Genomic DNA, 27411 nt, shown 5'->3' with positions numbered 1-27411 from the left:
AAATAAATAATCACTTCATTGATATACCATTGCATCCTGAGAGCACAGAGAAGCATTTACCACACATCCTTTGTGAGACTATAACCATCACTTCTACCAACAAGCTCATGAGTCATTAAAACTCAGCTTTCTTTCTTTAAACTTCTATAATCACCTGAACATTTATTTTAATTTTTGAGTTCTACTTTAATAACTGTTCAACATTGTTTTTCATATGTTGTAAATTTGCCGTTTCTGTATTTATTTATTACTTTTGCGTGAATATCAATTCTCCCTTACATTTTATTACAGCGTGCAACGTGCAACTGTTGTCCCGCCCATTTGAGACCAAAATGCGTCACCCGATTGGTTGTACGGCATGACGTTTAGACGCCAGTTTCTTTGCTGAGCGCGGCAAACATAGCCATCGTCAAAGTAAAACGTATCCAAAAAACTCCGAAAGAGGACACATTTGATCTAGTTTTCTCCTTAACTGTTACCAAAATACATGGCGTCCACAAGCAAAGGGCAGTTACAGACCAGAAACCTACCATGGTGAGCTTAAAGTCTATGTTTATTGGCAGATACGGCTACGTTTATTAGCGTTAGCTAGCTGACATCAACAGTGTGTTTTTACGGTAACTCCTTACTTCATCAGATTATGTTATGTCTTCACTGTTCAAAGATTGTTGTTTTTTTAGATATTAGAATAAAAGCCGGATGTTAAAAGAAATATTCTACTAGAAAGCGGGTATAAATATTTATACGTACATATATGGAAGGAAGCGCATGAAGCATTACCTGGGTTTTAGGTACAGGTTGACACATTGTACAGAAGTTTTGCTTCGAACTTGAGGAAAAGGAACAAACGTCAGCAGGTCTGCAATGTTTCCACTCAGCCTGCAGAAATATGGAATTGAATTTATATACCTTCAATGTCTGATTACGTCTGGTAATTATTTACCATATATTCAAAGTGAACTTCGGGTGTATACTATAAAAATGAGCAAAATAGCTCCGAGGGATGTGGAAAAGTGAATCTGCAAAAGTTTAAAATTTTGAAATAGAAAAATGCGTTGGATCTCTGCATCTGAGAAATGCATGGTGATTATTTACTACCTGACAGTTTTTACCAGGCCTTTTGGAATATATCTAGTTATTATTTTAATAGGTGTTATTATATATATATATATATATATATATATATATACATATATATATATATATATATATATATATATATATATATATATATATATATATATATACATATATATATATATATATATATATATATATATATATTTTTTTTTTTTTATTTATAAAGAAAGAGATAATAAATTTTCAATCACAGCCCCACAAACACTGCTCTGGACAAATATTCACATTTGTGTAATCCCCTTCGTTAGGACACCAATCACATAAAGAAGTCTGATTTGTATCTCTTGTGAAATTTATCATGATAAACGATAAATTATACAATAAAAGCCCACACCTACTTTCTAGATGGGCAACTTAAAAAACTAAAATCTAAACTTAAAAAAGGTCTGTTAGTTAAATGAGATGTTTTTTCAGGGAGATAGTTATTTTCACAGTTCTGTGTTTGGCATAAATAGACAATTTGCCTCAGCTTACTTTTACAGCTTTCTAGTTTATTGTTGCAATCGATACCTCAAGTTTTCCAAACATTTCCATATTAAAGTTGTCATAGAAGCTTATAATTAATAAATACTAATGGCAGTCTTGTATCCGTTTTCCATTCCAGGGTTGAAAAATACAGACCTCAGACACTGGATGATTTAATTTCACACAAAGACATTCTGAGCACCAGTGAGTATTAGCGCTCCACGACAGTCAAAACCAATGAATAACTGTCTGTATTAAACTGATAACCTTGTTTGTGTTGTTTGCTCCTTCCTTGTCTTTAGTCCAGAAGTTCATCAGCGAGGACAAGCTTCCCCACCTGTTGTTCTACGGCCCTCCTGGAACAGGAAAGACCTCCACCATCCTCGCCTGTGCAAGGCAGCTGTACAAGGACAAAGAGTTTAACTCCATGGTGTTGGAGGTGCCGTTAAAATCCTTATTACTAGATTTTATTTTATTGCAGTTTGAAGGTTTCTTTTATTGCAGTGAGACCTTGTTTCTCTTTAGGTTTATGTTCTAATTGGACTCATTATATTTTGCAGCTAAATGCATCAGACGACAGAGGGATTGACGTAGTCCGAGGTCCTATTCTGAGTTTTGCCAGCACCAGGACTATTTTCAAGTAAGCAACACGCCCTACTTCAAAAAGCAAAAGCTCTGATTTGGTTCATTTCCTGAATGACTGCATGTGGAATTGCAAGCTGCTTCCCGTTTATGCATCCCTCTTATCTTCCAGAAAGGGCTTCAAGTTGGTGATACTGGATGAGGCCGATGCCATGACCCAGGATGCCCAGAATGCCTTGCGACGAGGTGAGCCATCTGTTCTCCCAGGCATCGCCTACTGTGAACTTACACGGCTCACTGAACACACACATAATTTGGCTGCTTGTGAATAAATGTATCTGCTCTGCTAACCTGGTGTCGCTTCTCAAAAGTGGCACATTGAACAGATTTTAAGCACTAATTTGGGTTAAAGTTGAAAATGTTTTATTTTGGAAACATTTGTTTACTCCAGAACTTTGCAGTTGTATTATATTTTGATGTCAGATGTTAAAGAAATTTTGCGCAACTTGTGTCTGATTTTGACAGATCTGCTTGTCAAAATGTGTCATGTTGTTGAGAAAGCTTTAGTTACTCTTTAATCAAGTGCAATTTCTGAAAAAAGGCTGACATTATATGACTGAAAATGTTGGGATGTTAAAGGTAACATTTTTCTCTCAGGTTTTTACATGTTCTTCTTTTATTGGTTATGTTGATATTCGCTTCCCCTTTTCTTATTGCTCTCTCTGTCTGTCTTAGTTATTGAGAAGTTCACAGAAAACACTCGATTCTGCCTGATCTGCAACTACCTGTCCAAGATCATCCCAGCCCTGCAGTCTCGCTGCACCAGGTTCCGCTTCGGCCCGCTGTCTCCGGACCAGATGAAGCCTCGACTGGAGCACGTTATTGAGAAGGAAAAGTAAGGAAACTTCTTGATTTCGCTGTTTCATTAATAGCTTCGACATTTATGAGAACCTAACTGCTCAAAAGATGTAAGAACACTGACCAAGAACAACTGTTAATGAAGCTCCTTCTACTTTATAATTATTTATCATTGATTAATTACATTTTGCGATAGGTTCAACTGCAGTTATCAGAAATAATAATAGCGTTTCTCCAGTCCAATGAATGTGCAAATGAATAGGATGATTTTATTTTTTTTTCTGTACATATTGTGCATGTGTATTGAACACTAAAAAGACAACAGACTACTTATAATACGGCACATCAGGGCAGAGCAGAAACACAGACATGCAGCAATCACATTGCAAGGCGACAATTCAGTTGCCCAATTAACCACTACTTGTTCCAACCTAATTTTCATGTTTTGTTCATCAGCATTGACATCACTCCAGATGGAATGAACGCCATAGTCACTCTGTCGAAAGGCGATATGAGAAGATCACTCAACATCCTGCAGGTACGACTTGAAGCCGATAACTGCTGCTGTCAGGCGGCTTTGAACTGGACTGTGGATTGTATCGGGTGGAGAGCAACCTGAGCTGACTGCGCTCTGCCTCTCTGTGGTTTCAGAGCACCAGCATGGCGTACGAGAAGGTCACAGAGCACACGGTCTACACCTGCACCGGCCATCCTCTCCGCTCTGACATAGCCAATATCCTCGACTGGTGCCTCAACAAAGACTTCACTTCAGCTTATAAACGTATCCTTTCCTATTATTATGCAGATAATTCAGTAGCTTCAAGTAAAGGATTACTTTGCAAAAAGTTATATACATAGGCCAGTTAGAATCTATAATTTTAGATTTATTCACTACCATTAGGTTTTGGAAGATTTCTGCTTTACCAGTTCTTTAACACTTTTTAAAGAGGTTCTTGAGCTGAAGACTTTGAAGGGTTTGGCTCTGCATGATATTCTATCTGAGGTGCATCTGCTCGTCCACAGAGGTAAGTTGTCTGGATCCGTATGTTTCCTATTGCTCCCTAAGCAAAAATAAATTCTACGATCTAATCGGGATCTATTTATCAATTTGTTCAATGTCCTTTGGACAATAAAACAGTTTTTACAAAACGGTTTAAAATACCACTTTAGAGTACAAGAAAACTGTTTTCTTCACATGTATTCTCAGACATTTTAGATACAACTTGGGTGTTCCAAAAACACGATAAAAAAAAACATGGTTCAAAATGGATAAGGCTGCGAAATGAGACTTGAGATTTAAAGAAAATATACTTTTTTGTTTGTATAAATCACAGTAGAATCACAGTTTCTGAAATACCAACTGACACCAGCAACCAAGACATTAAAGTCAGTTAAAAACAGCTTGTTTCCCTGTTCTGATGCTCAGGTTACAGCTTCTAGACATGTAGTCTTGTCTGGATGCTTACAGTTTAGCCAAAAATTTGGCTTAAAGTAGTTTTTTGTACTGTTTGCACATTGTGCATCAAAAAAATCTTCTACATTTTTTGGGGGAAAATGCTCATTTTATCAAAGGTCTCAGCCCAGTCTGCCTGATCTGCCACTGGAGTGCAGGTATGTTTTGCCAGCAGAGGTCGCTGTAGCTAAAGCTTTGAGAAATGAACCCATTTTTGAAACAATTGGTTGAAGTGGTCTGGTGGCTCCTTTGAAGCTTGAAGCTTGATTTGCCCGTTAATAACGTCAATCCTACAAAGTATGATTGCCTGCTAGCTCTAGAAACCAACTACTTTTATCAAACCCACCCATAGATCCATAGAATGTGTCCAGAACTATGTTTATAGCTATAAAACGTTACTTTGTATGGGACACTTTACCAAATATTAGTAGGGGTGTATGGATGTATTTATCCAGTTTGGATTAGATTCACCAGATTCTTGTTATTAAAAGCTATTACAGCTGAATTTTGTATAATCTGTCCACTCTGGAAGTTGAGTGTCTGTAATCCATAATTAAAAGCCAGAAATGAATAACATTCACAGACATGATAAGCTATGTAATGTGGCTGAAGGGCGTCATAAGTTGACATTATTTTATCATTGTGAGGCTTCTGAACGAGGGCTGGACAATTAATCAGATTGATTATTGAAATAATTGTCAAATAATTTAGTAATCGATTGTTAAATTGAGTATATGGACTCAGTTAAAGGCTGTTTACTAAAACATAATCAGAGCAGTAATTAAACCAAACTCTACAAAAGATGTTCATTTTGCCCTTAAGATATAAAAAATCCTTAATGTGTAAATATGTTCCACAAACAGGAGTTTCAGCTTTAACCTCGTTGAAATGATGCAAAATTACTGTTTTGTTTTAGCTGCAGATGCATCTTTAGCTACAAATGATCAACTGTTTGCCAGAGAAATGCAATGTTATTTTATTTTAGGCAACAATATGTTTATTTTTTATTTTAAAACGAGTTTAGTTATTTGTGTCTTTTAATGTTTTTCTGATAATGCATAAAAATGGGTTACATTTTTTTAATGATTAAATCAATAATTGTTTGTTGCAGCCCTAATTTAAACCATTAATTATGGTTTTCATGACGTCCTTTGGCATGCTTACTCAAAGAAAAGTTTTCTAAGGTGGGTTTTGTTTTATTTATTCAAGTGGACTTTCCTCCGGCCATACGGATGGGCCTGCTTATCAAGCTAGCCGACATAGAGTGAGTATGATTACATCATCTAATAACACTTGCATAAATATGTATTGATTAATACTACTTTTGCACCCTGTAATTTGACGTCTTTTTCAGATACCGGCTGGTGGCAGGAACCAATGAAAAGATCCAGCTGAGCTCCATGGTTGCAGCCTTCCAGGCCGTCAGAAACCTGGTGGTCAGTGAAGCCTCTTAAGAGTTAATCTAGAGGAAAACTGAGCCAATCACAGCTATAATAAATAAAACTGGCAAGTCGACAACATAGCTGCTTCCCAAGCAGATATTTTGTATCCAACTTTAAACCACAAACCTGCAATTTATTGACTTTTCTTGTTCAGAGTAACAAACTGAGAAGAGAGTCTGTAATGTGCACCATGATGAAATGCTGGTCAATATTATCAAATAATCCACCCATCACTGTTTCAGAAAACAATTCTTGGATAAATGTAAATGTCTTTTTCTTTCATCTGTTTAATAAAACTTTATTCTTTAGTCCAGTTTGGGGTTACTTCATATTAACAATTAACATGTGCAAATTAAGCAGAAACACACCTGCTCTTTGATACCACTGGAATTAGAAACATATTTACAGTTCCTATTTACACAATAAATTAGCAATATAAAATCGTAATACTCAAGTCATATGTGAACATTTAGTTTATGCGTCTTATTAAAGTGGTAGTGCAATAAATGAAGTCCCTTAGTGCATCTAAAGTAGATTACATCGCTAGATTCTTTTCATTAATCTCAAACTTCTCTCCTATGGGTAAACAAAAAGGCAAGTTTGTTAGTGTATAAAGTTACTAAGTTGTCAGATTTATTAGTCCTGTTTAGCTCTCCCAGTCCTCCTCGTCAGACGAGCAGCAGGTCTTGAGGCGTTCAGGGATGTTTCTGTAGGTGAGGTACTCCAGGATGCGTTTGGGGAGCGGCAGCGCCTCGATCTGGAACGTTGACACAGAGTGGCGCATTATGGAGCGGCAAAGGTGGCACAAACTGGGAACCGTCCGGGGCGTCCTCCAGAACCTCACATGGCCGTTTCTGGTCCTGACAGAGGAGAAGGAGATTCTTCAAAATTGCAGTTAAAGTGCAGTGAGAAAATATTTACCTCTACAAATTAGTCTGTTTTTTTTTTTTAAGTTCAGCTAGAACTTAATAAAAAAAAGGTTTAAAGCCAATAGATCATGCAGCTAAGCTACATAGATGCCATTTCTACTCTGCAATCAGCACGAACATCTGTTTAGTTTTATTTTGGGTTTTACCCTGTAGCAATAACGCCCCCTTGTGGATGGTAGTTGCAGCAGAGTCCGCTGGAGTCTTGGTCTCTCTTTGTCTGCATTGTCATGTGTTTCTCTCCAGGTTCCCAGATTCTCAGCGCTCTGCGAAAACACAACGCATCGGTCTGAAATCTTTTGTCCGGTTCATTATACCATCCATCATCATGCGTTCAAATTAAACTGACAAAGACTTGCCTGTCATCAGTCACGATTGCCAAATGCAAACCATCTGGGGAGAACTGGATTGCCGATATTTGGTTTTGCCCATAATCTTCAAAGTAATCTCTGCACACAAAAAACAGAAGTCAGACCCTAAACACACCAAAATACAACAAGACCCCAGGAAAAAGATAGAAACTTACGCAAGAGTGGCCAGTTTCTCGGCCGTGTAGGGATCCCAAAGGTCGATCCACCAGCTGGAGCCGCTGAAGGCGGCGGTGGCGAGAACCGCTCCGTCTGGAGAGAAGCTGCAGGAGGACAGGAGGCATAGCTTCTTATTGGTCCCTCCTCTTAGGTTCCTGATAAACGTGTATGAGCGCAGACTCCACAGGCACACCATCTGGTCAAAGCAAGATCAGGAAGAGTTAAGACATCTCTCAGTCTTACTGTTTTCCTAGCAGTGGGGATCGCTGTATAAATTGCAATGTAGCCAAATCATGTAACTTGATACTCAGTCACAGTCTGGGTTCATCAGTGGGTGTGCTGAATCTGGAGAGAGTTAAAAATCTGGGATTACTTAAGCAACAGCTGAGAATGTGTCATGTTTGCTCTACCCTGCTGCGCCTTGTGAACAGAACAAAGACGCCGAAGTTCACAACTCCCCGTCAGTCCTCCAACAACACAGGAGCAGATAATCAGAACACTGCCGGCTCAAGAGCAACAGGTCAAGCAGTCTCTGTGTCCACGCATGTGGACGAAACCAAAAAAAACCAACGAGATATAAAGAAATTTATGGACTTCCACAATTTTGTCATCTGACACAATTTCCAAATGCCAGAGAGTTCAGGGGACTTCTGGTTTATTAATATAGTGAAGTGTAAATGTAATGAGACTTCACATTTTCAACAACGGGATAACGAGTTTAACTTTTGGAGACATATTCTGTTGTCTGAAAGGGAAGTTTTAAACCACAGTGACCATTTTTATGATTGAAGAGAATCCCATCCAGACTGCACAGTACAGGGCCAGCAGCATCGTGTTGGAGTATTTTGCTGCAGGAGGGACTGGTGCACTTCAGGAAATGCGTCGCAACATAGGGGAAGCAGAAACAGACATTGCTTCAATACAAGCAATAGCCAGGTGGTCAAATTGTTGTAATGCGAAATGACCTGAAACTGAAAAAGTTTAGACTGATTTAATATCAAAGAGTGAGAATGACAGGTCATGTATTTATATATACAGCGTCTCTAAACATCTGGTTTCAAATGCCTGTGTGTTTCCTCAAAGTAACGCATCCTGTGTTCCAGACAGTTCTGGAACTGCATGCCTTGAAGGCATGCAGAAATACATAAATAGTCTCCTTTGAGAGTTTCCATATGCAAATATTGGTATTGATCTGAACACATCGCGACAAATGTGAGGGAAGAAACGACTCACTCTGTCAAACCTGCCAACGGAAGCGATCATGCTGCAGTCAGGTGAGACGCTGCAGCAGCTGATCCAGTCTTTGTGGCCAGAAAGCACCTGCACCTTTTTACCTGAAACGGGAAGAGGAAGAAAGTAAGTGAGCTCCTGGAGAGCGAACAGTCAGAGTCGTAGATGTGGAACTGTACACTGAAGAGAAAGGGAACACGAGTCCCTTAAGGGAACATGATGAGGCTCTAAATTAGAACAGGTTTGGTTCAGTTTGTACAGATAAAACAAAAGAGAAATAATGACAGAAGGCAGCAGTCAGTGCCAAAGTATTTGGAGCTTTATGTCAGTAAAAGCAAGGAAAAGCTGCAGCTTCCTTTTCCAAAATACCAAAAAAAAAAAAAAACAGACCTAGTATTCTGTTTAAAAAAATCAAATTGTGTACCTTTGTGAGCCAGGTTCCAAATCCTCAAAGTTTTGTCCCGGGAGGATGAGATGAGCTTGAGCGATCCGTTCTGTGGAAAAACCAGATTCCTGACGACGCCCTCGTGGCCGTGGAGATCAAAGACAGCATTCCCTAGAAAAGAAGAGAACAAAATTAAAAAGTGACCTAGATTTATTTTTAAGCTCAATGCAGCACAGGAAACAGAAACGTCACCAACCTGTTAGCACGTTCCACACCTTGATCACCCCGTTTTCCAGGCCGGTGGCCAGGAGCAGAGTGCTCTTCCCTTTCGGTCCTTTGGACGGTTTGGTCGGATGAGCCGCCGCCGACCTGGGAGGTCTGGGTCCGAAGGCGAGCCCCCACACCGGGTGACCACAGCTGAAGCTCTTATCCGCTCTGTCCGTCTCTCCATCCTGCCCCTCTCTGTGGGCGAGAGTGCAATCAAGTACACGAATACCAAATGTAGGCGGTGTGCCGCTCGAGCCGGTGATGAAGCGAGGCTGTTTTAGTTGCTTCTGTTAGCTGTGTACTGGGAAAGTGTGATATTCTGCTTCTGTTGTTTTTCAGCTAATAACGCCCACTTTGATGCTTTTATACCAGCACTGTTTCAGTCATTCGGTTTGTTTGCGAACCGACTCTTCAAGATGCAATACTCAAATATTGATCATATTAGGTCTGATGTACAATATTTTTAACCAACTCAACCAGGAATGAGCACATACTGGGGAAAAATACAACAAAATCTGCCAAAATTGGGGTGAAAAATGGTCACATTTAGGTGCAAAAAGTTTTTTTTTGTTTTGTTTTTTTAAGGAAACTACACCAAGGCATGTGAAACAGATCTGAAGAGTTTTATATGATTGAAATTTTTATCTGAACGTTGGTTGAAGAGAAATATTTATTACTACCCATGACTAGAAATAGGAATTGATTGAGGTGTGGGTCAATCAATAGTCTGAAAACAGGTATTTACTGGAGACTGATTGGAAAATAAAATGAAATACTTAAAATATAAAACTAAACACTAATACATCTAATATATTTTTCAATCAGGTCATTGGCATCCAAACTTTTTGCACTGTGGGGGAATTTCACCAAGTTGAAAGCACTCAATGGCCATATTTTTCCAATTAAAAATGCTAAGTAATTTTATTGCAGATCTTTAATTTGTGTGATTGAAACGTGCGTTAATGTTCATGAAACAAAGTAGAAAGGAATTTATTGTAGGTTCTGAAAATGGTCCCAGATGTTTTTCTTAATAAAAGAAGGGTGTGCAGGCTTTATTTTTATTTTTTTTGGACGAATGTTTTCTATTTTGTTCGTTTAATCTTAGCAACAAAAATGAGAACTTTCTCCTGAAATCTTTGCCGTCTTTCACCAAGTTTAACAAGTCCAGCCCAAGTCTGCTGAGCTCAACTTCAATATTAAAATCAGAGTAAAGAACACGGCTAATGAAAATAAAAATACTGTTTGTTGTTCTTAATAAACAACAATTTAACTTTAAAAAGTTCACCTGCAACAACTCCATTTGCTGGAGACTCACTTTTATACCATTATTAATCTGCAGTTGGGGACCATATAAAGCTATTCCAAGGCTACAAATGGCCCACACGCCAAGCATAATCAAATTCATACAATAGTAAAGTATTTTTCAGGCTACTGTAATATAACATTATATAGTCTGTAAGCAGATAATTTTTTTAAATGCCACTCAGGACATATTTTAAATATTTGGCTGATTTTATAATTAAATTGCGCCTTTTGGTTACAGCGTAACCAATGAGCATTTCTGCATCATTTCCAAGCACAAATGACATTCAGTTCAAACATTTAAAACCTGGGAGTCACCAGCGCGTTAAACGATACGGCTGCAGCTGACATCAGCCAAAGGTGTCAGAATGTCCTACGGGAACGTGAATGCGTCCTGCGGGGATTACAGACGTGCAGGTGAACCTACTCGGAGTCCAGCGGCCAGGCGACCACCCACACGATGCCGTGTCCCATCGACCAGGCGAACCAGGTTCCGTCCGGGGAGAAGTCGACGCTCCACGTCTCGCATCCCGCCTGGTCCAGCAGCGACGGAGGCCGCCTGGTCTTCAGCTCCAGGAGGAGAGCTGGGTCCGACGCTGGAGGAAGATGGAAAATCGGAACATAATCGCTATTTGACAGACTCATATCTCGCAGCGGGGGGCAGCAGGTCGTTTGGACCAATTCCTCCACCCCTTCCTTTCCTTTTTTTTCCTCTCTTTCCTCCTGCTGGAGTATTCGTCTCCAGGGAGCGCTGCCTGGTAACGGAGCTTCGCTCAGAGATCATTCACAAATAAGCACTTACATGTCGGCTGCGGCTCCGTGTTGCTTTCCGTAGAGCACATCGTTTCCCTACTTCACATTCTTCAGACTTGCGGGTCTGTCCGTGTGGCTTGAGCGCTCCTTTCCATCAAAACCAAACCAGAGAGTTTAACAACTCACGAAGAGATGAAGCTCCTTCCTCTCTGAAGTCAGACGTTCACTATGTGAAAAATGTACCAGTCAGAAAAGAAATGATCAGCTGATTTCCGGACGCCTGAGTCACTTAGTGCTGTTGGCTGTGAACGTCGCCCAACGTAGTCACGTTTTCTATTGTTACGTAACCCAATGCAAGCCTTGACCACACCTCCCAGGAGGATACAAAAACAAACGTTTTCGTTTTTTTCCCCCCACCCGTTATTGTTTAATGTGGATAAGTGGTTGCAGTTGACACGTTTTATTGCATGTGAACTTCATGCACTTCACACAATGCGAGTTAAAAAAAAAGAAGCTTGAATACACCAGAAAAAAACAAGGCAAAAACAACCATATAAAGACTAAACCAGGAGTCAGACTAAACATTTTCCCTTAATATCAGTTACAAATTCAGAATAATGAAATATCCTTTTAGTTCTTTATATTCAGAACTTTAGAGAGGTGTCGTTAAATGGCACATGTGAAACTCAAGGCCCAGAGGCCAAATCTGGCCGCCACATGCTGTCCTCTAGACAAGTGCCACATAAATAGGACCTTCAGGGTAAACAGCAGAGAGCTCCAATATTATTTTATCAACCAAATCAAAGCAGTCTTTATCTATATTCTGTCAAATTACATCAATATGAAAAGGTGCTCATAATAATATTGATATTAATCATTAATAAGTTCTCATTGGATGTAGAGTTAGCTATTTCTTTATATCTTTGCAATTTGTTAATGGGTTTTATAAATATTTATCATCTTAAATTAGTTTGGCACTTGCTTTAATCTGTATTGCTTTTCTAAAATGCTTCGTCTGTTAAACCGGACCAATCAGCAAACAGAGGGCGACGTTGTGAACAGTGATGTTGATGTGTGCCCATATTCTGCCTGATGTCTTGATATGTTGCATTAGTCTTTTCACAGATGTTTTCCTTCCTTGTACTGAGTGAAGGTGAAGGAATCCAGATCTGACTCCCTGATACGATGATTTAATAACAGTATTCAGACACGAACATGACTAAGATTAATCTGAGTCATATTATTTTTGTTAAACGCTCTTGATGAGCTTAACTGGATAATTTAACAGACTCAATACAAGAAAAGAAAAGATTTAACTCTCTTGGTGGTTGTGCTGAAGGTCTGATTTTGAATTCAAAAACAATGTGTTGACTCCATGACGGCAGACAAAGTCAAAAGGAAAGCTCAGCAGCCTTTGATTTAATTCTAGGTTTAACTGAGATACCTGATCTGAGCAACTCAGACATTTATGTGAGCGTTAAGAGCTTGACGGAGAAGTTGGAGGAATTCAAATGGATTCTATGTAGAGCTAAGAGCCAACAAAATGACTTTAGTACCGTCGGTGTGGAAGGATCGCTGACCGTTTGGATCAACTTCAAGTATCTCTGTATGGTGTCATTTGAAAATGATACCATATGGCAAACAGTAAATCAATCAATCAATCAAATTTTATTTGTATAGCACATTTCAGCAGCTGGGCATTTCTTAATTAAAGAAAAATAAAATAAAAAATAAGAACAGCATGTGACATTGAATAAACAGTAAGAAAGAGAAAGAGATAAAAAGATAAAAACATACTTTTGTTACAGAATTTAAACGCCTGTCGTCGCCGGACTCTGCTGTCTGTTTAACATGGATATTATCCAGGCCCCGTCGCCTGACAGGACAGAATTTACAGATTTTTTTGTCAAAACGCCATTTAACAAGGATTCTCACACCTCAGAGTTTTAGTTAAAACGCCATTTAACAAGGATTCTCACACCTCAGAGTTTTAGTTAAAACGCCATTTAAAAGAAATTAATAAATAGATAAAAAGTAAAGATAAAAACATTAAAAACATCAAAAATATCAAAGACATCAAAAGACATAAATGCATAAATTATGTGAAGGATTAAATAGATAATTGTCCAAAGCAAAGAGGTTTTGATATTAGTTGTATTACAGATTCATTCCACTATTGCAGGTCAGAGCTGTTGTGCAAAAGCATCAGTTTCCTTCTCTTCTTTGTCCTTTGGCTTGATAAACGAGGTTCTACAGAGCGAGACTGCACTCGCTGCATGTGTTGTTACATTTTAAAGTACAATTTAAGCAGTTAGCTAACTGCACAGACGTATGAAAATATGTATAAAAAAAAAAAAAAAAGATGGTTCTAAAGGCTCCGAAGGATGTTTCATTTAAGTAATTTGTAATAAAATCGGGACTGTGATTGTTTATACAGTACATAAATAAAATAAAAAATATCCTTTTGGCAATGTGACCTATCGCTTATGTCTAGTGGAGTCTAATCTTGAAGCGTTGTGTGATAAAGGCCAACAGAAATTCTGACACAAACCAGCTGCAATCAATTCAATCAATGCCTGACAAATGCATATGTCAATGTTTTATTAATAAAGTGACTTTAATAGTCAGATTTTTATTTATGGCATAAATTTAGTTAAAAAGGATTTAGAACATTCTAGTCAAGTTTTTAAGAAGAAAAGGGAAATAAAGTCCCATTTATTTATTTTTTATATATATATCTGACTTTAAGTAAACAGTTTCAGCACTTTATGACCACTATCCATGTCTTAGGTGGCAGGTTTTAACATCAGTTATTTTCTTGTAGTCATGTAAGCATATTCAGCAAAAAAAAAAAAAAAAAATTGGTTGGCATCCAACTCCTAACATGCATACATACCATGAATTATTCACATCTAAGCCGCTCTAGTTTTTATGCTGGAACTGCTTTTGACAGTGTAGTACATTATTTAACTGCTTTTAACTTGCTTTGACCTACTAAAAAGATCCCATATTAAAAATTTAATGTGCAAACTGAGGGACTTGGTAAACGTATATAATGAGCTAAGGCAATAAATTAGAAATTATTCACGGATGTGTGTTCAATGTTTATTTAATTTAAAGCATAAGAACCAATTTTAGTGCTTCAGAGAATGTTTGATTTATTTTGTCTGATTTATTTTTTTTATATGGTTAGATTTTATTGTCAAATTTTGTCCGTTTACTTTAAAATCTATTTAAGCTTTTTATATAACCCGATTCAAATTTTCCACCAAGCAAAACAGGATGCCTGACCCAGAGTCTCCCAACATCAAAATGCTTTGATTCTGATCATGTTTTGGAAGTGAGTGAGTCTGAACTGATGGTGACATATTTTAAGTTTCGGTATTTTAAGATCTGCGTTATGAACTGGGATAGGCAGTGTTTGTACAGCGTGTGATGAATGTGAAAAACAAACAAAAAAAGGTGGTTTCCTCACACGTATTTCATGCTTTAATGTCACTCATTCAAAATTCTGTACAAACAAAAAAAAAAGTTTAAAATAAACATACAAAAATGTACAACACCGCTAAAAAAAAAAAACCCATTTTGGAGTCTAATTCAGATGTCATTAGAAATGACGCATTAATTTTCAAGCATCTTGTCCCTAAAATGATACAAGTTCCTCCACCTCTTCTCTGGATTCTTCTGTTTTCTCTTCAAACGGCTCGTCTTTCTGTTCAGGCGGCTCTGGATGCGTTTCAACGATGACCTCGTGATCGTCACCTGGACAGAGAGGGAGGTGTTATATTCCTAAACACCTGAGGGCTTAAAACAGGTTCCTATTTAACCTTATTTCACCATTCAAAAGAGAAAAATCTGAATTTCTGAGAACTAAATAAGTTGATTTGGAAGTAGAGGAAACTTCATTTCTTTTATTTGCCAAATAAAGACTTGTGTTTTAAGCCAATGGAGTGACTATTTTCTCTTTTTTTATTATTAATAAACGGCAATCTAATTCAGAAATTCAGATATTTGGCATTTGAAACACATTTATATAAGAGCTGTAAGATGGACCTGTGGTTTTGTCAAAGTGATTTATTTCCTGTCAAGCCACAAGCAAAGTGTAACAATCTTTGAATATATGCTAGTTAGCTTATCTATTTCCAAAAGGTAACATTCACAGAAAAAAGTACATTTTTTTGACGTTTACTATAACTACAGCTGTACATACTAAAACCATATTGCCGTTTGTTTCAATGCATTTAATAAAGTGACACGAAACCACTGGCATTTATATATTGTTTTACTTTTTTAAAATCAGAATAAAAGGTGTAACAAAGTCCTTTGCAGAATCTGTATTTAGTGTTGCTGAGTGTAGCGTAGAAAGACCAGATTTATTAAGCTTTAGAAATAGAGATTTTGAAAAAGAAGCAATTTAATGCCAAAAGAAAGCTATGACATAACACTTTATCAAACTCCTGAAGCAAAACGCAGCTTAAGCACTGTGTTGTTTTAGGATTTATGAAGCACGCTGATAATAAAGCGTAGATAAGGAATTGTTCTGGACTCAAATTGGTGAATATAATTAAAAATTCCCTAAAAAAAAAAAAGCTTATAAACATCTTACTGGAAGGGATCCGATGTATCTGGACGAGCGTCGTGTGGTGGCCGTTGGTTAAAGGAGGCAGTCGGGGGACGGCGTCTTGAAAGATCTGCTCATCATCTGATTCCACCAGGTCCACCACATCTCCTCTGTCCTCTGCTTGCCTGCAAAAAGGAAAAGTGAACCTCAACTCAGGACATGAGATCTTTTTTTTTAACACCCATCATGAGTCTGTTTTGAAATTCCAAAGGAAGTGAAGATTTACTGATTCTTGATTGCAGCACAACTTTGAAAATAAACTGTCCGGATGAAAGAAGCTTTGTTGTTGGAGTGGATCCCTGAGCACAAGGATGCCTTTGAGAGGCAAACAACTAACTGCGGTCGGTGGCAACCTACCAAGAAATGCTGGAATTCCTGAGCAAAAGCCATGAAGCACAAAACAGCCGCAAACAGGTTTAGATGTAAACAAACAAGGCTTCAAATGTTCCCAAACTCTGCTGGAACACGTAAGACTAAATGTGAAATAAAAACAGTAAATTAACAGAACAGCTACAGGAAGATTTTAATACTCTAAGGATGGATATTTTGAGTCTTTCTTACACATTTTCTGTTTGTCAGCATATCATTTCTATGTTTCTTTTGGTTTGAAATTGAAGAGAAATGAAAACAAATTAAAAGTGACTCCTGTTTTATTTTAGCTGTAAATTATTCATATTTTACATTTTCTAAAGATGATTTATTAAGCCAGATTCTGGTGTATGAGAGGTAAACTCATTACCATCAGTGTAAAGAATAAAGAAAGTCATGTGGAAATATTTGCGGCTGAGACACTGAGCAAATATGAAGGACTTAAATTAAGTGAAACAAATATATTAGAAATGTCAACATAAATTCATGCCAGTTAACAAAAACGTCCAGACATTTCTAGAAGTGTGATTGGTTATCGGCTTTCTGGGGAAGCGATCTTTGTTCTCAGAAGCGTTTGGCGACGGTTCAAGCGCACATCATGGCAGCTGGTGGCGATAAGAACCACTCCCATCAGAGAGCACACACCTCAGCGCTCTGCAGACTGCTGGGAGATAGAAATGTTGGGTAACAGGATGTTTTTATTTTTCAAAACCTTTTCATCATCTATAAACTTTCATTCATAAAAAAACCCTTTGAATCTCAATGTATTGTTGTTGCCAGATAAAAAGCAGAAGAGTTAAATACTGCAAGAACATATGAAAATTAAAACAGAACAGAAGCTTTAAAAACTACAGATAAAAAATACACAAAATAAATTAACTAATTTGTGAATTTGTTGCTTAATGAAATAATTGTAAGCTTTCGCTAGTACCCCTAAAATAAAATAAAAAACATAAAAACAAATGGTAATTTAATTATTAGTAGTAGAATTTAAATGTCAAAGTAAACTATTAATAATGCATCTACATTTTGTTCTCTATTTAAAAAACAAAATACATTCTTGTTCTGTGTAGCTTTGTCTTTCAAATTAAAACTTGGTCGGGTTTTTTTTTTTTCACTTTTTTCCATTTAGAAAAGTTCCTGTAGTTGATTTTGAATCGTCTTGCTGGGTTTTTTTCTTCTTCAGAACCTGAGATTGCTAATCTTGCTAATCTGTGTCCACACTCTTGCAACCCCATATCATAACACTCCCACCTCCGTGCTTCGCTGCCACTGAAAGCGACTTCAGCTGTGGGCTTCAGTCATTCATCAAGCTTCTCCTCCAGTTCTTTAGAAAACAATTCACTTTGCTTACTTTTGATTTTTAGGAAGCAGAAAAGTAATGAATTCATGAATTTTACTTATCATTTTTAAGACATGCATAAGTGAACTTTTAACCAGGAATTTGAAATTGCCAACCTTCAGTTTAAACATGGCGGTATTTCCTGTACTATGAACCGATTGTACAAGACAAATTCCTGAGACAACAAAGTATTGATTTAAAATGCCTAAGCTGATGGTGTTGAATATTATCTAACTGAAATAATGTCATTATAAATTAACTTTTAATTTTTCTCATTTGATAATTAATAATCCAGTTAGACAGTTATTTTACACCCACTTTCATTTTGTGTTTTGTTTACTGACAATCTAATTAATCAATATTTATGACATCTGGGATGACAGTATTTCAGAAAGTTTCTTCTTTTGAGTTTGTTTTGGAAGTTGCAGACTTGGGTTTTTCGTGGTGAAAGCATTTGACTTTTAGTCATGAAACAAAAGCGATCAAGAATGTTAATAATTAATAGTTTATACTGAGGTAATATTGCACTTTAATGTGCCCCGTCATCCTGAGAACTGTAAAATGCAACCAACCACAGGCAGCATTAGTACGGATAGCTGCAGAGACATTTTTATGATTAAAAAAATTATATTCATCCAAATTAAGATACTCACATGAAACCTCCTCCTGAAAGAAGAAGGATAGAAAAAGAGGTTAGTAAACACCAATGTCTCAAACACCAACACTGGTCCATTATCTAAGGTTTAAAATGAGCAAACACTGTGTATTACGAGAAACAACAGTTACCCAGGCAGATTGTGTGTCTCCTGGAGTAAAGTATTTTAGCCACGATGAAAGCGCAGCCCGTGATCAGGGCAGCGATGAACACACCGATCACCGCTCCAGTGTACGCCGACGACGATGCTGAGAAAATAAAAAACAATGGCAGGATTTTAGGGCAGTTAAACGGCGGAGCGGCAGGTCTGTCGGCATTCCAGACATGGAGTCCACACCTGCACCGACTGGCTTCTAGATTACATCTCTCCAACTCGCCGTTCACTCCAGCCACGCCCTTCACATAACTTCACATATGCTTTTATAATAAACTCACCTTTCACAGTGAGGAAGACTTCCAGCTCGCGGACACCGAGCGCGTTCTCGCTGCGGCAGAAATAGTACACTTCGTCGTACATGCTGATGTTGACTATAGTCAGCTTGAGGTCAGGGCCTTCCACGGACAGGACGTACTTGGATCCGGGAACGATGGGCTCCTGACTTTGGCCTTTCCTCCACACGGTGTTGGCAGCCGGTACTGCGGTGAACTCACGGCAGGAGAGAGTCACGTTGGTTCCCTCCAGAACTGAGACCATGGGTTCGCCCGCTGGGTAGGGGAGGCCTGGAAGTAAAGAAACAAAACAAAATCGTCTCTAAAGGTTTCTTCCAACACCAAAACTATATGAGAAATAAGGGTTTCCGTCTACAGCTGCGTTTCCAGCAACCACAGAATTGTTAAAACCGAAACTATGAAAATAAATTAACTTTTTTAAAATAATAATAATAAAAAAACTAGATTGATTTTGTGCTAGGATGAGGTAGATTTTCTAAAATTTTATTAAGTGGGGTTACTCATTAAAAATTGCTTTTATTTAGAGACTTAAATTTTTGCAAAAGTGCAGCAGAGATTAGATGAGTGACACTGAACCAAACTCATATCTAAACATTTACATTTTAGTCTCACTTCTATGTGTCTCAAAAGTTTGTTTAAAGAGGAAAACAACACGTTTCATGTGCATTGCCACATACTAGTCATTTTTGGTCCTGCAGCTTGAACACATGACAAACCCTTCATAAAGGCGATATGAGACTAATAAAGGACATTATCGTAATAATCTGACTATTAAATACATTTTAGTTATGCCATTTCAACCACAATAATTATAATTTATTCAGTAAACTCTATGCAGTGCTGATAAGGTTCCAGCTGCACATTTTACGTTACATTTCACTGTAACTTTGCCGACTCCTCTCAAACAATTAGCTTTTAAGAAATCTGTTTATTGTCCCCCAATAATAAAACTGAATTTCCTCCCTTGAGAATATAGATAAAAGATTTGTGCACGTCTGTAAAGAAAATGCAGCTCATCTTCTCACAAACATTATACATGTCACCTGACCTGTAAACAGTTTGACTAAAATATTATGCCTCAATCAAACATTATTTTTACAGAACCAGAGAGAGAGAGCTGTAATTCATTAAGCATTTCATAAATAGTGTAATCTTAGATTGAGAAATCCTTCAGATTAGATGTCCTACAAACAGCTTTTGGATTATTTGTTTGACAAAGACTCAGCTCAAGTCTGGGTTTGCACATCAGTCAATGAAAACTGATAGGATTACAGCAGCCTGGACACTTTTACACACTTTAGTTTCACCCCTTCTGTGTTTGCAGAACTCTCCTCATGTGATAAGGATGTTTATGTCACTGCATGACTCAGGAATAACCCAGCTTCATCGCTGGGTGTGTTTATACTTTAAGCAAAACTCTAAATCCCACATGTCAAAGTCAAAGGTTACAAAAAAGAAGATGAAATGTTAACACAAGATTATTCTACTACTCTGAAGATTTCAGAATATCTGAATATTTCCAAACTAACAAGTTTTGATAAAAATCTGCTTCCTGCAGGTTTTTACACAACAAAACAAAACATCGCTCCATGAATGATGACCTATCACCTGGGCAGGAGAGACCGCATTAGATCACCATGCAAACTATGCATTACTCACACTACACACACTTTCTGCTGAACATTTCTGTGCTAGAAGTCCAAGCGTGGGCGTGACAAGTGAGCTAATCCGGCTGTTTGAAGGGATTTTAGGAGGTTTGGTTTTGCACCACAGACAGCAGAAACATGAGATCTACACAGCAGATGAAAGTAGCTCCAATGAAACCTCAGGATTCTGTAACAGGATTTATTCTAATAGAAGTCTGTTCATTAGATGTGACCTTTGTCCTCATAAAATGCTATCACTGATGCTAAACCAAGGTCTGTGGTTGTGCTGCATCCCTGTTTCAACACACCAAAATTAAATGGTCCATCAGTGTGTCACCATGTTCTCCAGCGGCCTTGTAGTAGGCCGTTCATTTAAATCAGGAACTAAGATCTGGAAGACCTGAGGAGTTGGTGTCTTCTGCACTAAAACTATTATTGGATAATCATTAACTTCTTGGACTGTCAGATAATGTGACTTACTTTGTCACAGTATTGCCGTTCACTTTGTTACATAATTTAAAGAGTTTTAAGAACAGAAACAAACCAAAAGCTTCACAGATCCTCCAGCATATTTAACGGAGGACATGAAGTGTGTTTCCAATGGTGATTTTAGGCAGATTGAGTTTTCTGGCCAAACACACACCAGATTTTGGTAACTTTGAGGGATGGACTATAAATCGATTTTAGGTTTTTTCCCCACCACTTGGGTTTCTACTGGTCAGAGTGATGGTAGCCCGTCTAAGAACTACCATCATGTCTGACACGTGTTTTACAGATTTATTTTTATGACATTGAATCCAGTAGCTTTTTTTCTGCCATTTGTAATTTGTTAAGGAAAAAATGATTCAAATAGTAAATCAGATTTGTTTTTTAAAAAATCTGAGATTTTATATTTAAGACATATTGCCCTGTCTTAGGACCTTTGTCAGTGTGGGCAGGTGCCACGTCCTGCTGGGGAATGAAATCAGCGAATCCATAAAGCTTATCAGCAGAAGGCAGCATGATAATATAGCAACAATTAAAACAGAACTTAAACATCCCGGCTTTGATTTTCTTGGGGTTTTTGTAACATTCTGGAAATTTATGGACAAACGAACATCTCTGAGTAGTTTTCTGATCTTATATGTGTCACAAATAATAAAAAAAAAACATGCTGTTTAATACAAATCAATGTGAAAACCAGTCCATTAATTAAGAATTATTGGACTTTTCCAGAATGTGAAGGAACTCTAGCGATGCACTGAGGGAACTGAGACAGGAAACATTGCTGAGAAACCACAGCTCTGGTCTTATTGCTCTTGTTACACATTAAAGCAGGAATGACAGCCACACCTATAGAGTGAATACTCAGAAATCTACACTAAACACAGAGTGCTGCTGTTAAGCGTGCCTTGTCCTGCACCTACGACAGCGTAGAAGGGACGTTGTAGATAGAACTTCAGTCAAAAACCAAGGAAATTTTCTAGAAAAAACAAGAACATTTCTAATCTCAAAACATTGAAAGTTTGCTAGAAAAAAAATCTGAAAATTTGAGAATAATCGCAGAAAGTTGAGTTTCAAAAGTTGAACATTTTCAACTTTTCAAACAGAAAATTTGCAAAAGTCGCATTTTATTTTTTTACTTTTCAAACTCAGACATTTACATGATTTTTCCAGAAAATTCTGAGATTCATCTCAAAATTTCTGAGGTATTTACACTTAAACCTACTCTTCCTTTATTATTTTCTATCAACAATAACTTTAACACGCCACCACACAAACCTTTCTTCCAGTCGCTGCAACATTTATTGTTTAAACCATGAGTTTAAATAATTCAACTAAAGCCTAAATTCACCATATTTTCCAAATATAAACTGAACCTTGCAGTTATTCAGAATACTGATCACTTGTATCACTTGCTGTTTATTGATAACTGAAAAGACACGGTTAAAATGACTCATTTCTTTAAGGGGTACTTACTGAGCGTAACGGAACAAGATCTCTCTTTTCCGTTTTTGAGCAGCTCATGTCGGGCCGTGCAGGTCAGCGTCTGCCTGTCTTTCAGCGTCGAGCTGTTCAGCGACACGACGAGGCTGTCTGTCACCTGGAAGTCTCCGTCTTTGCCCCACCGAAGCTGCGGGGTCGGATACGCCCCGAACCAGGAGCAGTTCAGCTGGACGCTGGAGGAGTTCTGCGCTTTCATGGACATACAGTCGGGGCGTCTGCTCGGAATATCTAACCCAAACACAGACAAGGAGAAAAGCAGGATTAGTTCAAGAAATTATTTATTCTATGATTTAATTACTAAACCATTATTCTTCTTTTCTGAATGGAGGCATATGCAGGAAGAACTTTTATTAAACCTGCTACATTTTAACTAAAACTGTGACTTTGCTAACCTTCACACCATCTGGACGTGGTTACATTTCATCACATCTGATACCTCCAAAAAAAAACTAAAAAAAAACACCAGTTCCAGGAAGATGGGTGAAATTACATACTTTTTAAAGTAAACATAAGCAGTATTTCTGAAGTATGTTCTGTTTTTCTTTGGACATTTGCTTTTTTATTGATAAAGCCACAGAGTTCTGATTTATTAGTAATTCAGACAAGATGCCATTTCACTAAATGTATTTTCACCATCCATTTTGTCAAGGGATGAACCAGTTTTGTGTCGGCAAATAACAAAACAATGTGCAATTTGTTCCAGAAACCTTAATCTATGATTAATATCAAGTTTGACAGTTTACAAAAAGAGAATGACATTTAGCCACACAGTGGTTAACTCACTGATAGATGGAGCTTCTATTAGTTCAGAAAGAAATAATTTTTAGGAGTATTGTTACTACTCTGTACTGAGTAATTTTATCATGAAGAGTCACTACTCTTACATCAGTACGATTTCTGGATACTCTACTCACTGTGAGTAACTTCACTGAATAAACAACAAACATGTTTAAACCAAAAATTCACCAGGTGCAGAAACACACCTGCAGTTCTGGTTAATGTTTTTTAAGTTGTACATCGAAACCGATTTGGAAAATGTTTCTTTCGCCTGATTTTATTTTGAAATGAAGTTATTTATATAATTTATTTTCATTTTGAACTTTAAAATACCATAATTTCCATATAACTTTAGATTTTGGTCAACTTGATGGTCTAATTTTTAAATTTCAATGAGTCAGATACTCAGTATTTGAGCAGCTGTTTTACCAAATAGTTTCTCGGATGGCTACATCTCCCTTTTACTTGAGTAAAAATATGCTGAAGAAGTGCTACTCTTCTTTTTTTACTCTATTTTTTGGGTACTCTACTCACCTCTCCTTAGGTCTAGTGTTTTCTGAACCTTAACTTTGATTATTGTTGAGTTTAGTTGAACTCTTATATATGAAAAACAAATAAATAAATAAATCACAGAATCACAGCGTAATTCTTTACTCTAGCAACTTACAGTACACCAGCAGCTCAGTGCTGTTATTGACCATGCGGTTGGAGACGGTGTTGACGGCACTGCAGGTATAAACTCCCTGGTTGCTGGGCTGGATGTTCTCTATAGTGTATTCCAGGATTGGAAGTGGCGTGAAAGTCAGGCTTGTGTTATTGTTCGAAGCTCCACTGAAGGTCAGGTTCAGCTGCTGAGATGGGGAGGGCCTTGTCGAGCATTTAAAAGAGACGGACTTTCCCTCCTCAGTGACCAGTGTCCTGTTGGGCAGCACGACTGCTGGGTAAATCACTGTAGTTACGTTGTACGGTCCACCTGAAATAAAAGCATTTTACAAATGTGAACAACTTCATTCTTACAAAAAGATGATTATATTCACTCATGTTATGTTTTGATCTATTAACTTTTTATAGGCAATAATAGACTAGGCAGCTGGTAGTTTTTCTTTGCCAAAATAAAATTTGCTTGATAGTTTTCATTCGATTAGCCAACAAGAAGAATAAGGGGAAGCCCTAAGAAGAATTGCAAGCAAGTTTAGGTTACTTGAATATGTCACCACTTTGCCAATGTCTGAAAGGAGAGACAAACTGTTTTAGTCTGGAAACTGTTTCAATACCAGCTGAGAGAAGCCATTGATCAAGAAGAAAAAATATCAATATTTTTAAATTTAACTGAACTCCATAACTTCCCACACAGACGGGCCGATAGTCTCTTGGTCTGGGTCTGTTGATTACAGACACCTGGACACAACCAAATACTCCAGAAGGACAATTATCACAAACGTCAAAGTTTTTTTTCTTCTTCCAGAAAGGCCAGCCCAAATCCCAGAAACTGGTGAAATGACATGCAATGCGCTTAAAAGTTCGGCCCCCCCAAAAACGATTCAGCTAATTTCAAATGAACTCCTCCAACCCTGTGACAAAGAGTAGTCAAACATGTAGCAAGAATTTTGTAAGATCATGTTGACGGCAACAAAAAGGACACACATAGTCATTCAGAAAATGTATTTTCACTATGCATTTTGTCTTAGCATCTACTTCCTGCAGCTGTGGTTTGGATTGGGGAAAATCTTGCACATACTGTGCAAGATTTGTGCAAACAAACAAAAAATAATAATAATCTACTACCTCAAAATATTTAAAAAACCCAATCAGCTTTTCAGTATCGGCCGATACTGAACCTTAAATATCGGTATCGATATCAAAAGTGAAAGAAGTGGATTGATGCACCCAGCATGCTTTAGAGCAGTGTTTTAGCAGTTTTTGACATTTTTAATTTTTAAAAACCATGGCAGATACCAATAACCAGTACATAACTACTAGGATTTGGGGCTTTGATTTACAGAAGCCAGATAGGAGAGTGTCCAACCAGATTCCAAACTGAAAGTTAAAAGTAAAAAAAGGACCAACTGTTTTATCAAGTCATGCAGCTCCCTTGCTGTCATGTGAACAGACAGGCGAATATGTGGAAGAACCAGTTTGGTTGAAAAGCTGCTTCTGCGAATGCAGGCAACCAACGCCCAGAAGAATCCCACTGGACTGGAGCCATACTGGACTTCATGCCCCCCACCACTTACTGGTTACTTGAAGCAGGACATGTGCGTTGATGGTTCTGTTGTCTGGTAGTCTGGAGCTGCACAGGAAGCTCCCCGTATCCTCAGAAGTCACTTTACTGATGCTCAGACTCCCGTTAAGCTCCAAGGTGAGCCGCGGGTCTTTGGCAGAAGAGTCCACATGTAGCTCACCATCTGAGGCGATAACATGACTGTCTTTCATCCATGTTGTCCAGACAGGTGTTAGATTCCCTCCGGTGTAACACTGAAGTAAAACGACGTCGCCCGGAGCGGCTGACTGGACGGTTTCGGTGGAGAAGTTTCCCGAAACTGTCGCTTTAAGACGAGAGAGAAGAAAGGAGTTAAACCCTGAGAGCTAATTTCAACTCACCTGTTAGAACTATGTCGCCACAACTCACCTGCCGCAGACAGAAACAGTTGCAGAAGCGCTAGAGATGCGACAATGTTCATGTTACCTTTTCTACATCGCCTTCAGAAATAGCCCTAAGAAAAATAAGACTTCTAGTCCGAATCTGTCTGACTAGTCTACCTCTGCGCGCTTACCGTAAGGTCATTATAAACAAGAGTAAATGGACCGCAGTACCAGCAAAGGTCACCGATCTGACATGATGAGCTGCCTCTGGTGTCTCCACGGGAGATTTGGTGGACGTGCTTTGTTTACTAGAGCGTGCAGGTCCGGAAACGTTGGGAGGAATGAACCGCACCTAGGACTCACCTGCTTAAAGAGACAGAAGCATCTTTTTTTTTTTTTTTTTTTTTTACTAATGATACCAATGGTGCATAATTATCATCTTTGACAAGCTGAATTGGATTCTGTTATTTTTCTCGAACATATTTTATCTGACAGAAAAGGTAATTTATTCTTTAAAATAATTAACTTTATCTGTAAGTTTCCTATATATATATATATATATATATATATATATATATATATATATATATATATATATATATATATATATATATATATATATATATATATATATATATATATATATATATATATGAATAATAAATTTGCACATTTTCTTTAGGAGAAGCCGCAGTCTGTCAAATGAGAAAGCGTTGATTGGCGCTACAATGAAAGTGATGGTCATGTTGTGACTGCGTTCACTCCGCTCACATTGCTCATGAGGCCTTTGAAGAGAACCAGCTCCGCCTTCAGCTGCTGCATATATATATATATATATATATATATATATATATATATATATATATATATATATATATGTATGCTTAATTGACAGCCTACCTAAAGTCTCTCCAAGCCTGTTATTGTTATTATTAACACAATCAATATCGTATTGATAATAAAATATTAATACAACTTCTTTTAATAGCACCTAAAAAGAAGTTGCTAATTTTTTTAGCAACTTAACTTATGAACTTAACTTATGCTATGAACTAAACTTATGATGTTGATGGATGTTTACTGAAGATAAAATTAATCTCAAATCTCAGTTAAAATGATTTCCAAATTTTAATTTGTTTGTATTAAGTTTCTGACTGCGTAATATTAACCATTTGCTAACTTTGCAAGATCAATTATGGCAATGAATGGATCAGAAAATAAAATGAAAAAAAAGTGTAATTATTTCTTGTAAGAAACACAAATACATCAAAACATTGATATGGTACATAAGATATTTTGGATAGAAATTTTGCAGAAAGATTTTCATATTGGACAATTATTGTGGTTTTCAGTCTTGTGTCCATCAAAGATAGCTTATTGCAAATAAATAAATTGAATTTTTCACAAATAGAAGAGCTTCACTGATTTCAAGCTGCATCTTAACAAATCATTGTTCTGTTCTGAATAACCCAGTTGACATCTGATCAATCTACAAACATTTAGGAATTTGAATAAGGGATTATCAAATGCTTATGCACGTTTTAAAAGTTGCTTGCATTGTTGTTTCAGAGGAAGTGGGTTTCCCATCCCTTCTTCTTGTGCACACAGAGACATTTCCTCTCGCAACCCTAAAGCATGCATGACTGGTCGCA

The 27411-nt window shown here is 37.5% G+C and overlaps 3 protein-coding genes and 1 long non-coding RNA gene across 5 annotated transcripts; 1 reads left to right on the top strand and 3 right to left on the bottom strand.

The window, feature by feature from the left end:
- Nucleotides 1-361: 361 nt before the first annotated feature.
- On the top strand, nt 362-6248 carry rfc5 (replication factor C (activator 1) 5). Its single transcript, XM_014989806.2, has 11 exons — nt 362-534; nt 1745-1809; nt 1908-2044; nt 2166-2245; nt 2360-2433; nt 2923-3082; nt 3502-3583; nt 3697-3826; nt 3993-4070; nt 5708-5762; nt 5853-6248. The coding sequence occupies exons 1-11, from the start codon at nt 488-490 to the stop codon at nt 5950-5952; spliced, it is 1008 nt and encodes a 335-aa protein (XP_014845292.2). The 5' UTR covers nt 362-487; the 3' UTR covers nt 5953-6248.
- Nucleotides 6212-11606, bottom strand: wsb2 (WD repeat and SOCS box containing 2). 2 transcript variants are annotated; one of them, XM_014989805.2, is made up of 9 exons: nt 11380-11606; nt 11005-11173; nt 9265-9470; nt 9048-9179; nt 8627-8727; nt 7393-7589; nt 7226-7315; nt 7016-7132; nt 6212-6800 (listed from the first exon to the last, which is right to left on the bottom strand). In XM_014989805.2, exons 1-9 carry the CDS (start codon nt 11417-11419, stop codon nt 6587-6589), a joined length of 1266 nt encoding a protein of 421 aa, XP_014845291.1. In that variant the 5' UTR covers nt 11420-11606; the 3' UTR covers nt 6212-6586. The 2 variants fall into 2 exon arrangements, with proteins under 2 accessions (XP_014845291.1, XP_014845290.1); XM_014989804.2 differs by lacking the exon at nt 11380-11606 and having other exon boundaries at nt 11005-11237.
- A 3190-nt stretch (nt 11607-14796) lies between these two features.
- Nucleotides 14797-26086, bottom strand: vsig10 (V-set and immunoglobulin domain containing 10). The gene is made up of 9 exons (XM_014989796.2): nt 25806-26086; nt 25411-25722; nt 23844-24149; nt 22373-22627; nt 18753-19037; nt 18449-18565; nt 18316-18328; nt 15937-16076; nt 14797-15092 (listed from the first exon to the last, which is right to left on the bottom strand). The coding sequence occupies exons 1-9, from the start codon at nt 25855-25857 to the stop codon at nt 14974-14976; spliced, it is 1599 nt and encodes a 532-aa protein (XP_014845282.2). The 5' UTR covers nt 25858-26086; the 3' UTR covers nt 14797-14973.
- LOC148157622 (uncharacterized) lies at nt 16584-18309 on the bottom strand. The gene is made up of 2 exons (XR_015764236.1): nt 17898-18309; nt 16584-17867 (listed from the first exon to the last, which is right to left on the bottom strand). It is a non-coding gene; the product is annotated as an uncharacterized LOC148157622 (long non-coding RNA).
- Nucleotides 26087-27411: the final 1325 nt, after the last annotated feature.

Source organism: Poecilia mexicana, unplaced genomic scaffold, assembly GCF_051168715.1.
Source record: "Poecilia mexicana isolate PSO_F unplaced genomic scaffold, ASM5116871v1 scaffold_9, whole genome shotgun sequence".
Classification (NCBI taxonomy): Eukaryota; Metazoa; Chordata; class Actinopteri; order Cyprinodontiformes; family Poeciliidae; genus Poecilia; species Poecilia mexicana.
Note: the sequence above shows the minus strand (reverse complement) of the source record. Positions and strands in the feature narration are given on the sequence as shown.